The following is an 18,074-nucleotide window of genomic DNA, read 5'->3' as shown; positions in this document are numbered from 1 at the left end:
TATGTATGTATGTATATATATATATATATATATATATATATATACATACATATATATATATATACGTATATATATATATACATACATATATATATATATACGTATGTATATATATACATACATATATATATATATATACGTATGTATATATATACATACATATATATATATACGTATGTATATATATATATATATATATGTATATATATATATATATATGTATATATGTATATGTGTATATATATATATATATATATATATATGTATATGTGTATATATATATATATATATATATATATATATATATATATATATATATATTAAATAATATATATATTATATAAACCCACCCAAACTAATTAGTTAATAGTTTCCCAAAAATCAAAACATTTCAATGAACAACTGACAAGCTCCAGATTTCAGGCACAGATTTCAGATTGCTGTGTCAACGCAGTCCTGAAATGCTTTCAAATAGGTGTCACATCAACATGGAAAAGAAAAAAAACACAAAATGGTAAAGGTGGATGTAGTCCTTGTGGCATTTAGAATTTGACTCATCCGTCTCATTAGTCATAAAAAGGCGAGCACAGTCTTATTTGGCTGAGCAGGATAGGGATGAACAGAGGAAGACCGATGTACATCACTCGGTTAATCGTGTTTTTGTTGACTTTGGCAGTGAGTTGTCTTTAAAAACAGTTTCTTTTTGTCTAAACAACTTATTTTAGGTCGTTTCAACCATTCAAGCACAGATTAGGGTAAAATTATACTTCTTTAACAGCAGTTTGGGGGATGTTGTGAAATTCCTGTATAATACAAGACTGCTGGTAAGTCAAACATATCTTGACTTTTCAGACAGTGGTTACGTTTTTAAAGGAACTGTACAGCTAGATTTTCAAAGAGAAATCTCACTTATTAAAAGAAAAACCTACTGTTGTTGCCGCTGACCTCATAAGCCTTTGCGTGTTGTTATTTGGGCTGATTTCCTCTGGGAGAATAAACACAATGTTGTGTCTGCTGCCCCTATGAGGACCGGCAGCATGGCAGCGATCCAGGGCATTAAAATAAGAAGCAATATCTGGAAGCTAGATGATGGCCGGGTGGGGGGACTGGAGAATATTTAATCTGACATGCAATTAAAAAGATGGGCAGATGGTGTCAGGGGGCTAATCTATGGAAAGGTGCATGGAGGGAATGTTTGCATGATGTCCATCATGATTGGAGAGGTGTCAGGTGGTGGTGGAATGGAGACGGAAGGTCAAAAAAACTGCATTATACAACTTCCTCTACTTTTGTGGTGTAGTATGGGACTCTCTTCCTGTGAGATTAGAAGCCTAATACTCATTTCACATTGCAGATTAGCGTGTAATTGTTTGGGGAGCAGAGGGATGCCTGCACTCTGCAGCCTCACACAGAATGAGGAGATGATTTGGGTGAACGTGGCTCAGATTCGCTTGGTTGCACAGCTGAATAATAGCATTTAGCACTGTGAAAATTAGGGAGAACGCATTTGAGCCCAGGTGTTTGAATAAGGGAAAAAAAAAAAATCTTGATGCATCACCTTTTATGCATTCAAAAGTTCTGCCGATCGTAATGGCATCGCTTGCTCTGGAAGGTTTGTGCCTTTCTTTCTTGAATAAAGATGAACGTCCACTCTTCTTTGCCATGTAATCTGATTGCATGTGGATCAATATGCCATTTCTCATTTGCATAATCCCTGATCTGTATTAGTAAACATCAGCTCCTGTTGACACAGGAAAGGATATTAATGATTGACACAGCACCTGTCGCTCAAATGAACAGCCAAAAACAGACCGTGTTAAGAATGTGAACAGAAAAATCTGAAAACCCATTTTTTATGCCTCACTGGCTTTTGATATTTGTTTCGCAGCCATCCCAACCAGCAGTTTAATGCAAAGGCTGAAGAAAACCCTGAAAAGAAAGCCCCTAAACAAAAGACAATATGTCTCTTTTTTACCTCTATATACCTTCTTTACGGTTGTAAAGCGCTTTGCAATGAATATGCACGAAAAGTGCTATATGAATAAAGTTTGATTTAAATCTTTTATTCTTCCAGGAGCACCTATTTCTAAAGTCAGCTGTGTTGTTTACCTGAATTTCATGAATGGGTCATGACACTTTATATTTATAAGCAGTGCAACACCATAAATCAGCAGCTATGCTCATTTCCACCAATGGCATTTAATTTAGTTCTGCCTAATTTGGTTGACTAATTACATGCATATTCACAACAAGCTGGAAGATTGGGATGTTTATGCGGCATATTATGAGCAGAGGAACTCGAAACACAAAATCAAGCTCTTCTGAAGACGAGTTTGCTCCATCCCCACTCGAAACGTGACAGATAACACCGGCGTAATGCTCCGGGGGAACGGAAATGCCACCTCACAATTCTCTGCATATTCGATCCATCACATTATACGGTCAAAGTGCACCTTCTCTTTCTTTCTGGAGGACGTGTATTTGTATTAAGGGGAAAGGGCATAAAAACAGATGATGGAGATGACACCAATGCTCTTTTGTTTTCTGCTCCTTCAAATAGAGAGAAGGGAGCGACACCTTACTGACAGCGAGCCAGCAGGAGCATCCATGTGGGTTGGGTGGAGTGGGGGGGGGGGTTCCAGTGTTGTTGTGTGTGGCAAATGTGTGTGAGTGAAGATAAGACCAGTGGCAGCGCTCTGTGGAAGATGGCAAGACACGTTTGAGGCTCATGAAAGAGGGCTGTCAGGAAGGTTATCAGCAGGGTGTTGCAGGACGAGACTGGGCTGCAGAATGACGGACAGCGGTGGGGGAAATCGGATCAAGAAAGCGGTGAGACGCTGAAATATGGCACCCACAAAACAGGGCTGTAACTGAATCACTTATTTATTTTAGGACATTAAACTCTAGTCTCACATTTCTGGGTCGTTGACCCCTTGAAGATTCATTAAAATGCCATAAAGCCCCTTAAGACCTGGAGAAGAAGGCAACACCAGTGTGTCTGATGCCTGGTTTCCTGCTGGCTGGAAGCCAACTGAAGAGAGCTACTAGTAGGCAACAGACGCCATGGAGATTAGGTATAACAACAACTCTCGGTCCTTTTCCTGCTTTAAAGAGGTTTAAGTTTCCAATGGCAGGATGTCACAGAGCGAAAAAGTCAAACACAAGCCAACAGACGTGAATACACTTTCTCCTCTCCACACTTTACACACTTCTCAAAAATGGTCAAATTCTGATGCATCTTCATCACTCTTCACCTCCACACTCATCTATCACCTTCTGAGCAGCCTGGAGGAAGGCAGGAAAGAGGTTGTGGTAAAGTGTGTGTGTTCAGTGGGGGTGGAGGGGAGCGAGGATGAGTGATTAACCAAACCGCAAGTACACAGCCTCCCAACACCCTAACAAGGCAGGGAATTTACATTCCATTGCATACCTGTCAGGAGATAGTCCAGCAGTGAATAATAAGAGCAGACCAAGTGTTGTGGAGAGGCGAGCACGCAGGCCGTGATAGGAACAGCTAGGAAAAAAGGGCTGCAGCAAGAAGCAGTGCTGTGCTACTCTTACTCTATCGTTAATGAAGACAAATAGCCTTTTATACTGATTACGTTATTGTGTTACACCACAGCCAGGCATAGGTAGAATGCCATAGCTTTATAATGCTTTTGTGTATTTTTTTTTTTTTAAACACCTACTCAAAAATTTAGTAAGGCTGCACATCTTTTTTCATTATTTGTCAGCATTTTGTTTGGAGACACTTTCATTTTCCCTCATAATTGCTGGAGTATCAACTACGAAGGTGTTGATGTGTACAGGAAAGTGCTTTTGGAAAAGGGGAAGAAAAAAAAAAGCATGGTGAACAGCATCATTAATCATTGATATTACAAAGCTGTAAAGTGCTTCAGCAACTGCTGGAATGTAAAACTTTCATCTCAACCTGAAAGCACAGGGAGATATTGTTAAATTTACACTAAAATAGGACATCCGCTTCCAAAAATGCTTGAATCGTGCCTTATAAAGCAACTTGATGAGGGATTTCTATAACTGCTGGTGACTGCGACCAAACCAGAATAGAGTTAAGAAAGAAGAAAAGAAAATGCTGGCAAACTAAAGCAGTATACTCGTGTCATCATTAACAGCATGCAGGAAGCAACTCCTTAAACTCCAGAAGGTGTTCACAGTGGAAAGTTAATCTTTTAAAGCAGCATTGATTGATGTTGATCTCATATTTAATAAAACACAACTAAAATACAGTGGATTTTTTTGTTCGCTATGGATTGGTGGGGGGTGGTTGGGGGGTAGGTGGGGTGTAAATTCATTATCCACACTTTTGGGCTGTGAAGTTGAAACTAACCTTTGATGACATCAAACTTTTACCACTACCTCTCTGTTGGAGACTCTTTATCAAATAAAGCTACTCCGATTCTTATTTTGCCATTTTACATTCAGGGAACTTCATTCTGGTACATGTGTAATTGTTTTTTGAAGAGAACGTTAGAAAGATCAGAATTTCTTACATATTTTTTATATCACTTTCAAGAGCTTCAGATGCAACAGAAAGGTTATCAGTAGGAATCCCAGTGTCAGGATGCATCATCTTTCAGACAGAGTGAAATATGGTGCATATCACAGATCTCCATAAACTATGTGAAGAAGAAATATTGAGTTTACTCTTCATCTTACTTGAAGCCCCCAAAAAATATCAAATTGTCTCTGCCTGCTTGGTATCCATCTGAAGCCCCTTCACAGTAAATGCAAGATCCGGATTTTGAAGCAGAGAGGTGGGAGAGTGATGATATGGGGCTCCATCACTGTTAGGAAAATGACGAGATAGATGTCAACGTGATCTTGTATGACTTGAATCCAGCTCTAACATCTGCTGAACACCTTCATCTGAAGAAAGGCAGAAAAATACGATGCTCTTCAAAGAACAGCCAAAAAAATGAAGAAAAAAAAATAGATAAACTAGCACATCTATGCAGCAACTTATAACATTGATAATTCACATGTTCAGGATTGAAGGTCTTCTTTACAGCACAGTAAATGTAGTGGTGTTGGAGATGCAGAGCTGCGTGCAGAGACGAATGCTAAACAAGATGCTAAACTTCGTAGCTGACCATTACTATATCATACAATCCAACAAAATAATTTGCTCACAGATGGACTTTAACTCTAAAGAAGTGTATAATTTCTTCAAATCGTAGCAAAGCTGTTTTGCAAAGATCAGAGACTTTGATGCAAGCAGACATGCTCACACCTTAAAAGGTGGGAAACTTTCGCTAAGCCCCTTGATGTCTGGATCCAAGGCTGGTGTATGCTGACACTGGCAAAAGCAAGAAGCCCGTGTTGACAGGGCTTGTCCCAAAGGCAGCTCTAGCATTTACATAGTTGCTTTTTTCTACACCTGTTTTGTTTTTCAGACAGTTAGGAAACATTTCTGATCAATGCAAAGGCAAAGAAAATACAAAAATAAATGTTTAAAGTTTCGCTTTTGTTATAAACAAAGACTTATCTGGTGTCTCTGACTAGTAAATGAATCACCATCAGAAGAGAGTTGCTGTCGGTAATGGAAGAGCTAAAAGGGAAATGTGTTGGTAAAGAATGCTCGAAACAAATTCTTCTGAGGAATGCTTGACAAGAAAATTACAAAGGAGAGAAGGAAAATGTATCCCTTAGAATTCAGTATCCCTTATTCAACTAGTCTGTGGCAGACAAATTACTCTCACAAGTTAACAGAAAAAGAAAAAAACATTTTAAAAAAATAGATGTGACAAATGGTTTTTTATACAGATGTGTGCATAAGGTTTGCCTTAAAACCATGATAAGAAAAGCAGCTTTTATGATTGTGTCCTGTATTTTTCCAAAAATAGAAAATCCCAACTTTCTTTCAAAGTCTTTCAAAAGTCTCTTTGTTCCTGTCCTGTGATGATGTGATAACATCTTGCAGTGATGCTGACTGGTACAGAGTGGTACTCTCTTCACTTGCAGATACGCACTAAATACTCCCTGAAGCCTCTTTATTTCACCACGAATGAGATCCACTCGCTTTCTATCAGTCTAATGTCACATAAAGAACTGCAAACATAAAAACTTGATACATTTTACAGGACAAACCATCCCTTTCACTCTGATGGAAAAAAAATCCAAGTGATTCTGGACAGCTGTTTAAAAACATCTCCAGCTAGAAATCAGAGCGTCAGCATATGAAGGGTTTTTCGTATCACTGTGGAAACACTGAGTGAATCTTTTGGCTCATTGACATGAAATCCACCAGCAGAGTGTCAGGTGAAAAAGTGTTGAAGGTTTTGTATGAAGTCAATATTTTAAAGCTGGACATTAAAACACTGTTGTACATGAAAATTATTTTTATTGCATGGAAAGTTGTTCTTCCTCTCAGGACTTGTAATAATCTGCAATGAGTCCATTTTAAGACCCAATATGACGCTGTAAGAGATTATGATTCCCGTCTTCCTCTGTTTTAAAATCAACACTTAATTCAGAGTTCAACATGCACAGATGGGAATTTAACAGCATCTCTTTTTATTGTTTTACTGTTTAAAATGGATTTACAACCATATCATCCACCATATAAAGCCTTTCATGTCATGCATGTTCAGTTTGTTTCTTCTTTCTTTTCTTTCTTTGTTTCTAAAAATGCCATTAAGTTGTAAATAAAACAAAGCTGTTCCTCAGTAAATGGTTTAGTGACCTTCAAATGGTCTTCCCTCTCCGTATCTACTCCAACATGGATCTACCTTCCTTTGAGGTATTTACAAAACCATGTAAAAAAAAATGAAAAATGGCTACTTTTTGGCAACCACTGTTATTTATTCAATCGTTATTTTTTTTAAACAATTCACACTTTTGTTGATAAAATGTCAAAGCACCATCTCTGTAAAGCATGTCTGTGTTTCTTTAGCTGTGATGTTCAGTATTTTCTTTTTGCTGGAGGAGTGCTTCATCATCTCCACCCATCATCTCCTCTTCACTTCCTCTACTTCTGAGCACCAACAAGCATTAACTGCATTTGTTACACTTGTGCGTACTGAAAAGCTAATTGCAAGTATTTCTACCATGCCTTTAATGTCATTCAAATTAGGACAATTTTCAAAGCATTTTCAGTGAGTGACCGTCGGTCTCAGTTTGATTCAATCACATTAAAGGCTTAAATGTCAAGCAAAACCTGAAACCATGAATAAACTTTGAAAGAAACAGGCTATTAGTGCAGAGTATTTCTACTGAAATGGTAAGAATCAACAAGTTCAGACATCAGTGGCAAAGTAATAATGAAAAAAAAAAAGTATAGCAAAGAAACAAAAGAAAAAAGGAAAAAAAGAAGAAAAGATAGACTCCCCAGCCCCATCTCTAATGGTACCTGTGAGGGATTTAGAAGTGGAGTCCTTTCTTCTTTTGGGATCTGATCCAGTGCCACTTACAGAGCCCTCGTAGCTAATGCAGTCATAACAAAGCAGAGCTGTTCAAGGATAAGAAAGAAAAAAAAATATATATATAAAGAGAAAACGGATGATGAAATAAATAGTCAAGGTTGTTGATTTTCTGTTCTCAGTTAAAAGCCTTGGCACCTTTTTCCTTCTTTTTGAGTACATATCTGTGCCCCAAAGTGTTTCCAGGAACAGCCCTGCTTGATGTTATGGCTGTGTTAGCCATGCTCAAGCTGTCAAACCACAGTGACTACCTGCACCTACATGCAACCTTCCAGCCCATCATGCCCCCTCCCCAAGCAGCTGAGCTATCAGCTTAGTTTAAACTAGAAGAAGCCGGATCAAAACAGCAAACAGTAGCCTGGACACCTGCAAAACATGAATGTAGCGGGTGCAATAAGAAAGAGGGGGAGGGTTAAGGAAAGAGAAGGAAGCGTAAACAGACAGTTTAAAATTGGTTGCAGGAGAACTATCATAACTCAGTAAAGGCCATAATGGAAAAATGTTAAAGCTGGAAAAGCCAACACCTGGGTTAGTAAAGCAAAAGAGAAACACATTTCCATTTAATTGTGTTAAAAGAGTGAAACGTCCATGAAGCAGCACTTCCATAAACACCGTCTAGACTGGATTTGATCATTTTTGGATTAAGTGCCTGAACATCTAGAATGAAAAAGTAAACGTTCAGCAGGTAGAGAAAATTTTCTGACTAAACAAGTTTGTATTATTATGAAATGCTGAAAACAGGGGTGGACGCCCTAATAGCATCTTTACATCCCAGTAATGTGTGTAAGCTTCTCTTAGTGCGTCCCAACATTGTTTATTTTCATAAATAAAGCCAAAACCTGAGAATAATAATTAAATTCACACCTGCAAAGGCTTTGGATATCCTTTCCTTCTTCCACTCCCATGGCTGGTCGTACTCCTCGGGGGGTCGCTCGTCATCTTGGGGCAGTCGGCTTTCTCTGGGGCACCGTAGGTGCTCAGGGTCTGAGTCTCCACCATTCTCAGCTGGCTCATATGGTGTGTCGTACAGGGGCAGCTGCCTCACCGGTCCTTCCTTAGGGACACGTCCACCGGACCTGATCTCTGCAAACCAGAAAGAAAGACTGACCGTTACTGCCAGGTTTCTGAAATAAAACTGTTCGCCTGAATACACCAAGACTAGATGTGTTTCATTATTGTACACGTTTCTATAACAGCAAATAACAGGATGAGTGTAACGAGGTAAAGCAGCTCCCTTAAATCAAGTTGGCCTCATCTTTACAAAATCAGATATACATTACTTTGTTATGGGGCAGAAAATAAAGGAAAAGGCATTACTTTTTACACAAAAAACATTACTAGTGCATTACTAGTTAGAATAAAGCGCTGACTCGAGCCAGAAAACACGCCTGGTTTATGACTAAAAGGTGCAATATGAAACTACTATAAGCACATAAATGCTGTTTCTAACACAGAAAATAGAAACATCATAGTAACAAACAGTAGGTACAATGCAAAACATTGGCAATAAGGAAATCCATGAATCATGAATCAGTAACGAACGGCTGCAGGTGTTAAGAAACATTGTGGTATCAGCATTACGCGACAACACACCGTCACTGGTTCCTGCAATGAATGATAGACTCTAAATTAGGGATGTTTGATATTGACTTTTTCACTGATATCAGATGTACCGATTTTGTCCAAATCTTAATTTCTGATACCAAGTTTTGGAGTGAGTTGTGTCAAACAAACAATATCTGTAAAACTATACATTATGTCGGTTATATTTTGTTATATTAAGTTCGAGGAGACTCAGCTGAAGAGTTTGATATATAATATGTGCATGTTGTGTAGACGTGTCATCAAACAAGTATATAACCAATACCGATAAGTTCCAATATTGTATTTTAATGTCGATTTTGGCCGATAATATCAGACATCTCTTCCCCAAAACACATCCGAGTACTTGCTATTAAAAATGATAGTATTTCCTGCTATAGCACTACTTATGCTCTCAGAGTGACAGTAGGACTGTGTGTGTGTGTGTGTGTGTGTGTGTGTGTGTGTGTGTGTGTGTGTGTGTGTGGCACAGCCTCTTTTCCCTTCTGCTTTCACACTGACCATGACAACACCTGAACATCCAAGTGCTGTCACTGACCTTTTAAGGTTTTTGAATAAAGCAGAGACACAAAACACAGCACATGAAAAGTCTGCTTGTGTAACCCAACTAAGTAGATATTTTAATGTTTCCAAACACACCTTCAGCTCAGCTCTGATTCATTTTTTTTAACAATCTTCTTGACCTGACAAGATTAATTGAATGCACTGATAAGAGTTTCACTATAAGGCCTGAACATTTGTGGAAGCAGGAACCTTCCAGCTTTGAAGCGACAGCGCTAACAACCACACCGCCGTGCAGTTCATGACCTGTACATTTCAATCCATTATAGTTCCTGCCACCGTAAAATACGCTCAGAGTGAAGACGTATAGTATGAGGGGTATTTAACTTAATAAACTCAATTCAATTCAATCCAGGTTTATTTGTAACAACAATGTCATCTCAAGGCACTTTACAGACACATCAAGTCAAATCTGGTTATTGCTATAAAAGCACCGATTGCCAACAATCTGTGACATAAAATATCTAATAACTCTGTTTCAAATCTATGACAAAAAAGAAAAAAAATACATTACAGAAGATACCATTGTTTAACTGAAGCTGAAAATAGCTGCTCCTGTGATTTTGGTAACTTATAGTAACAAAAGTCATTTCAGCTTCAAAATTCTCGGGCAGTACCTAGGTAATACTCTGGAAGGGTCGGGTCCTCTATTAAGTCATGTATGCTGTGACAGCTGATGTGATGGTAGCATGAGGAAGTGTCAGAGCTGAAATAAGAGGAGAGGAAGAGGCAGCAAAAATGACACAGCTTTGCCTCCAGCTGCACATGCCTGAACTGATGGAACAGAGGTGACCAGAAACTATCCATTTACTTTTTTTTTTTCCATTAATACTTCATTTTTATCTTCGACCAGCAGCATGTGGACACTTCTGACATCATATCATGATAAATTATGGAAAAAAAACTTTGATAATACAGGAAATGCTGTCCTCAATCCTGTCAGTTTTTCATTCAGCCTGATAGCGCAAAACCCTACAGTTTCATTATAGATTTATTCCTGTGCACCCTCCTCTACAAATACTGTTAAAAAAAGAGAAAGATGTGCAATTCTTCTTCAACTTCTTCAATATAACTCCACAATTTAAGAAAGCTTATTAATTTTGAATGACACCCAGTGAGAGGTATTTCCTTCATACATCACGTCATTCATCTACAGATAGAAAGCAAAGAAACACCTGTAGATCCAGGAAAGTCAAACTATTAAACAACAAAAAAAGGAAAAAGCTAGTGATCTCTCAACATGGGGGGATTGTGGATTTTAATCTATCAAAGATGATAGTGGTTGTACAAAAACAAATCCAGGCGTACTGGCTTTTCATCTTGTGAAATCTTCATATGGTGCACAAACATGTTTTGCAACCTGAATGTAGCTCTCAGAACATGGAACAGCAAAGAGTCGTCAGACTATTTCCAGATAACTGACTTGTCTGTAGCTGCGTGTTCTGATGTGTCCATATTTTCTTGTGTAAACAGATGACATAACCAGTAGGATAGACACCCACTTGAAGGCTATCTGGCACCTGTACCTCATAAGATATTTTCACTCTCACAGCAACCAGACTTCTCTTAAATAAAAAAAAAACAAAAAAAAACAAAAAAAAACCTTAAAGATGGACTAAAAGATGCTCAGTGTATTTCACACTTTACTGGTGCTTAAATATGACTTTTTCACATGAATATTGCATGTAAAAAAACATTAAAAAAAAAAGCCTCTTCACCTTGCAAATCTATTTAACATTGACTGAAACTAAGGTGCACACACACCTTTTTTGCTCTCTGTTTATGGCAAAAAAGACCTGACTGCTAATGAAGCAACGTGCCCTTGAGAACTCCCCTGCCCCTCCCAACTCCACCTCCTCCCCTCTCCAGCCCTCCTCTACTCACATGAAGTTGTTAGCAGCCTGCACCCTTCCTCCTGGGCCACATGAAGCTGTTAGCGACCAGCAACACCATAGAGCAAAGCAATGTGAAGAGAATGAAATATTATGCCACACTGCTGCATAATTGCCTCTTAGCCCAAGGGAGCTCTTGCGGAAAAATGAGCAATGCGTTGAGCCTAATGGAGCTACCCGCTGTTGGTGGTGGAGGGGTGGAATGAGGTGAGGCTGCCAGGTCCCGTATCTCCCTGCAATCCTGCATAAGGCAAATTTGCACTCTTTGATCTGAGCAGTTAAAAGGCTTCCTATTATAGGATCGTAGCATGATTAGGTGATACCAACCCTGCAGGTGAACAAATAGGTTCAGAAGAGGGTTAAAGAAACTAACCGAGGAAGCCAACTGCAGTAAAAGTAAGGGGGTTGGGGGTAAACTGTAGCAATAGATAAAATAAAACCCCACCATCTCTCAGGAGCAAGTCTGGATATAACTGCCTTCATGTTATATCCACTGCATTCTATTCATTTCATTATCACCCCCCCCCCCCCCCCATTCTTTTTATCTGTTTTGTTTTCTTTTTTTTCTTTTTTTTTTTTTTTAATAAATTTTTATGAAACATCTGGCAAATCACAGTGACTGACATGATGGTCATGTTGTATGCTGGAACACAGCTGCAGTCTATCGTCTGTCTCTCGGGGGTTAGAGGTCAAGCACCACACCCTCCCTTGATGTAGTTTCCCCTCCCCGGATGTTCCGCCGTCCCTCTCCAGATGCTGCATTTCCTCTTTTTACTTTTTACTACTTGTAAAGTCATGGCTGTCGACAGCCTGTGAAAACCGCATTTATTGCCAGTTATGTGACGAAAAGGGAGAAACAAGAAAAGTCAAGTTCAAACATGCAGCTCAAGGAAAAAAAATCTATTATTTGTGCGAGTACTTAAAGAAACAATTCGTTTTAATCTAAAATGTGCTAGACTCAAAGGGGTTTCAGCATACATGTAGCTGCGACTGAGCTTCACTGTTCACAACCATGAAACTTGAAATGCTTGAAGGGAAGCAGCAGAGAAATCTGCTGCAACTGAGCCTCAAACCAATTTTTTCAAACGGCACATGGGCACTGTGTGACGTTATGTTGGCTGTCATGAAGGGAAAAACTGTGAATGTGAGAAGAAGGCTAGATTGTTAAAACAATTGTCTTTGTTGTTTATAACATTAAATGAATGAAGAGATATTTTTATAAATAAATCCAGGGATGCTCCCGGTCTACCCACAGCAGGAGCTGTCTGGGCATATTATCAATGCTGAGCTTGGCCAGGCAGAGAGCTCTGGATTAGATCAAAAACCATTAACTGCTAGCAACCTGGCAGCTGCATCCTGCAGCATGGAAATAACTGACCAAGCAATCTAGTCATCCTCCAGACCACTCATGTCTTACTCAAACTTATTTTCCATTATTGCAATCAGCAAATTGAATGTATTTACAAAAAAAGAGAGCAACAATTGCATAACGGAGCTGTGATTGTAAGGCTAATGCTTCTATCATTTAAAGCCAAAGCTCATTTATCCGCAGCACTCGCTGACTGCTACCCCCATCTACGCCTTCAGAGATGGACGGATCCGGCTGCTGTGTTGTGCCTGCAGGGGCATGGGGAATATCTGGATCTGACTGAGGGCATCTTTTGTGTGCTTGTGAAGGATTAAATGTGATTGACTTTACACCCCTGGAAAACAATGAGCAGAAAATAGCCAGACCACAAGGACTTCCTCGACCTCTTCCGAAGGTTAATGTCCCTTATAACCAGTTAACGTAAGTATTAGCAGCAAGAATGCTGTGACCAAAAACAACTCTAATGCAAAAACAGCTTATTTTATCATGAAAACACATTTTCCAATAACAAAGGAACTACGTGGATGTTGAGTAGAACTGGGACTTTTCTGCTCCTTTGACTTCATTCTGTCTGATCGTCCACGTCTGCAATAAGTGAACAGAGCTGATCTCACAGCGGCGGCTGGGGATTTGAGCTTTATCAGGTGCCATCCACAGATAGTGTGTGTCAGTCAGAGAGCTGGCTGACAAGGAAGGGTGTTTGCTCCTTGACCCGTAGCGGCTCACTGTTGAGTGTCATTCTGCTTAGTGAGTAAAGCTGAGAGGAGGCTTTCGCTTGTGGCTGTTCACTGCAGAAAGTTAAGTTATGATAAGCAAAGACAAAGCAACCCCGTCCGTTTTGTGCTCACATCTTCCTCCAATTTCAATTCATTTTTCTGCCTCGCTGTGTTTAGATGGATCAATTGCAGCGAAGAAGAAAAGAATTCATTTGCATGAGGTCTGCTTATAGCCAGCACAACTTCAAAATTCCTCACTTAGTTTATGTGAAATTCATTGTGTTTCTGCATTTCCAGCTACGCTTAAATGCTCCTGCTTTTCTATGAAGGCGACAGGTTTGTCCATCTCCAATGAAGATGTGTCTGTGTGTTGCTGCGTCTTCATCACCCTCCTACAGACACAACAAAAACAGCATAGCTGTTTGTGCTCCATCTTCTACTTCCTCCTGGCTTGCACAGCGCCAAGCTTGTGGTGGGTACACACTGTGGCCTCTGCCTGTCACATGTATGTGGATATATATTTATAGGAAGCCTGGAAGCCAAGACTCAGACCAAGTTTATTCATGCCTGGCCCTGAGAGAAGAGTATTTTGGGGCTTTTGCTATTTTTAGTTTTCTTAGAAATGACTTTCTGTTTCAGCTGGAAGCTGAGCTTCCTGACAGGCAGATGACATGATGAGAGGCACTTGCAGGCAGACCCACAGAGCCAAGTCACCTTTGTGAATCAAAGAAGAATTTGATCTAAATGGTGCTTGATAATCCATGGACTTCTGTACATATAAAGGAAACAAAAACCGCATATAAGAATAAAAGAAACAAAAATGAAAAGCTGTGAAGAAAGGCCTAATATCAGTGATGACATTCCTGGGCTGCTACATGCACTTGTGTATGGGTAAATTTGTTGTTTACTTTGATGACTGGAGGGAATAGACCCTGAAATGCATTTTCCACAACACACTGACATGTATATGAATGCATTATTTTACGGAGCCAGAGAGTAACCCTAAAGAGACACATAAACAAAGCAGAAAACAAGACAGAGGCGGGTGATGACGGAAGTAAGCCAGACAAACTAACAGAGACAAGGAGAGGAAAGGGAGGGAGTGTTAGAGACAGCAGGGACGTAGAAAAAAAAAACAAAAAAAAAACAAAAAAAAAAAAACAGTGCAACAGGGATTGAATTGAGAAAGGGAGGAGGGAAATTGAGAATTAGAGACAGGCAGGTGATGCAACTTTGTCACTGAGGGAGAAATAAACAAAGAGACTGCGACAGGAAGGGGAGGAGAGTGATGGGAAAAGAAAGTGGGATCCGCAGACATGGAATGCAAACCAGCACACATCACTTCCAAAATGACCATCACACTGAGGTTTGGTATTAACTGATTCAAAGTGAAGCAAACTCTGATTAAATCAGCAAAACGTCCTATTTCTGATGAGGTTAATTAAATTAATAAAACATCTCACTTTTACGCATGCATAGCTTTCTGTAACCACTGCTGCTCGTGACTGGTTTGCTAAGCTTCATTCGTATTCATCTAAACCAGTTCATTACTGTACTTTATGTTAATCCATTCAACGGCTGCTCATACATTTAAAAACAACATGGTCCGATTTTTCAAGAAGAGATATTTCACAAGATATATACAAACACTGTTCATGCCAACAGATGAAGACATGGGTTCACCAAAGTCATGTATAAAGTATTTTAGCACATTTTAAAGCAACTATTCTCATTATTATCAACCTAAACAAAGTAGAAATATATAATTGGGGCATATTTTTGGACTGGTAGAAGCTGCTGCAGATGTACACAGGTAAGCTAAAAAAAAAAAAAAAAAAAAAAGATGAGCTGAGAGAATGATTTCAAGTATTAAAGAACAATCTGAGGTCGAGACAAAGTTTTGTGACATCATTGGGACTAACTGGCCATGAGAAGTGATTAACTGGATTTGCTTTTTACGATGCGATAATGTCACATTGTAGAGCTACTCCCTGTGATTCGATCCTACCTGTGTTTCCACTACTGTATGTAAATGTGTGTTCATTGCAAGGCCACCGCCTGGATGATGGCGTTGATCTTTTGTGGAGCTCAACTACAATTACAGCTGCTTAGGATGGAGGTGAAAGCTCATTAATAGAAGACGAATTGGAACAGAGATTTGGAGAGGTGCCCGTCTACCTACATGAATCATCTAATAGCCCTTGCAGCTATTTAATGCAGCTCCGCAGTGAACAAACAAAAGACAAGCTGTAGATCAGCACGCTGACATGCACAGACAGTGAGCAGCGACACGATTAGTCATTTGCCGTCAGTTGCTTTGCAGCAAAAGAAACTCCATTTGGACGACAGTCAAACACATCTTTTTTCTTCACACAGAGAGAGAATGACTTAATGTGAGGCAGTGACAGACTTCTTGGATGATGCTGCTGGATGCAGCGCGTCCCACAGCCTTGTGGGAGCATAGCGATTTTCCTGCAGGCTGCAGCTCTGAGCTGTGCTCGTTCTGTAGCTATTGTTCCAGTGCTGAGATAAGACTGGCGGTGGATTAGAGGCGAGTGCACCCAGAGTTCAGGTTGTGTATAGCTGGTGTGAAGAGACTGGAATGTGATTGGTTCTGGGAAGGGAAACAGGAAGAGCGGAGGAAATAAACACAGTACAGGAGAAGGGAAAGGAAAGGGAAGGAAAGGACAAGACAGCTGAATATGTGGGCGCCTGTTGTCCTGAGGCATAATCTGCGTGGGTGGTCGCAGAAGAGAGGGACAGGGGAACCTAACGACACGTGGACATGGCTATGATGAATAGCCACTTTATGTCTCCACACCAATGGGGGTCAATAGCCCATTAATGGCAATAGCCCTGCAGCAAGAGTCAGCAAAGACCCTCTCTGCCTCAACCCTCAAACACCCCCTCCGAGGGCATGTCAAGACTCTTCATTCTGCTCTTCTCTGTTGCAATGAGAACACAAAGAGATTAGAAAGAAAATCCTATTTATGGCACCAGAAAAAATGCTTTACAAAAAGACACGGATCAGACAACAGAACATGTACGCGAACTTTAAGGAATTGCACACCTTGATATTTTACCTTGAAGCTGTTGAGTGAGAAAGATGTCAGTGTCTGTCATATGGCTGGGTAATGTGTCAGACGCGCCTGCTGGAAACTGTGCTTGTGATCTATCAGCATAACTGCGACATTGTCTTTGTGCATGGATTTACAAGCCAAATGGCAAACTGTGAAGGCACGGGATGCTAACACGGCACTATACACTTGTAGACACTCAGAGAAAGTAGAATCTCATGAAAGGAATATCACACTCTTAAGTCTTCTTTTACATTTTTTTCTCCTTTTATAAATTAATCCGGTAATCTCTTTTTGCAGCACAATGTAGACCAAAGCTGCAGCTGGGAAATCAAATGAAAATGATGTTTGTCACGCTGAGCAGTGCTGACAGTCACTTTACTCTACTTAGGCTGACTCTCATTAGTGCAGACGGATGAGTACTGAGATGCTGACATTTTTACGCAAAAACTGGGTTGCAAACAGAAGACAGCAGCAAAGCTGTTTCTTCTGGCAACAGAACACAAGCTGAACTTCACATGACCTCACTTCTACTATTACACAATCAAGCTGAACCTACAAAGACTCACTATGGACATTTGGAAAATAATGCCATGCATATTTTTCCTTATGAGACACAAATGAGAATAAAACTCCAGAATAATATGGCATAATGGATAATTAGTTCCATAGAGAGCACGAGTGTCTGTTTTGTAAAGAATAAAAAAGTGGTGGACTTTCAGGGTAAAAGGGAGAAAGATACTGGAGACGCCAGAAAGCTTGATATTGATTTTTTTTTTCCCTTCATCTGAGAGGGCTACTACTGCTGGAGCACCACGGTGACCTGTTTACCATTCTGTCCAATCCAGAGACGAGCATGTCCTCAGGGAGACGTGCATTTGAAATGCTTCGCCAGTGGAAATAGTTACACAAGCAGTGACCACACTCTTCTGACACCAGTGCCATTTTGACCTTCAGAGGAGTGCAGCCTTGTTGTTTGCGCTCGCTGCGTGATTATACATGCAGACAGTAAATACAGTAGGGCTGGATTACAGTGGTAAGCTGCTAACAGTGTTTACATGACTGTGCGTGATCTGATCCCGGTCACCCTGCTTCTGAGTAAACGAAACATAACATGATAAACAGAGGCTTAAGCAAAAGGAATCGCCAGCAGTTTTTCCACAGTGGCAGAGAGTTTGGGAATGTTTCTGAGACATATTGCTGCAGTTTATCCATCAACAGACGTCTATGAAGAGCCTCCCTACATCTCATTTAAAGTTCAAAATGATTCCCCCCAAGTCAATCAAGCACAAGACGCTTCATCCTCCTTGCTTCCAGTGTTGCCATCGCTGGTGTATGAATGTGCCTTAATGTTTAATGGTGTTTGCCGAGCCTGTTGGTGTGACATGGCTGCCATGTTTCCATCAGTCTGCCCCAGG

At 40.0% G+C, this 18,074-nt stretch overlaps 1 protein-coding gene across 1 annotated transcript in view; it reads right to left on the bottom strand.

Moving 5' to 3' along the window:
* Nucleotides 1-18,074, bottom strand: part of shf (Src homology 2 domain containing F) — a gene marked incomplete at both ends in the record, with an annotated part of 92,380 nt that overhangs the window by 16,946 nt on the left and 57,360 nt on the right. Inside the window, 2 exons of the mRNA XM_079241743.1 lie at nt 7,370-7,468; nt 8,304-8,522. Coding sequence (XP_079097869.1) covers nt 7,370-7,468; nt 8,304-8,522 — 318 coding nt within the window. The remainder of the gene's footprint in view (nt 1-7,369; nt 7,469-8,303; nt 8,523-18,074) is intronic.

The sequence above is a fragment of the Telmatherina bonti genome (genome assembly GCF_933228915.1).
Source record: "Telmatherina bonti genome assembly, chromosome: 1".
NCBI classification, from domain to species: Eukaryota; Metazoa; Chordata; class Actinopteri; order Atheriniformes; family Telmatherinidae; genus Telmatherina; species Telmatherina bonti.
The sequence above is the reverse complement of the archived record's forward strand: the minus strand, read 5'-3'. Positions and strand labels throughout refer to the sequence as shown.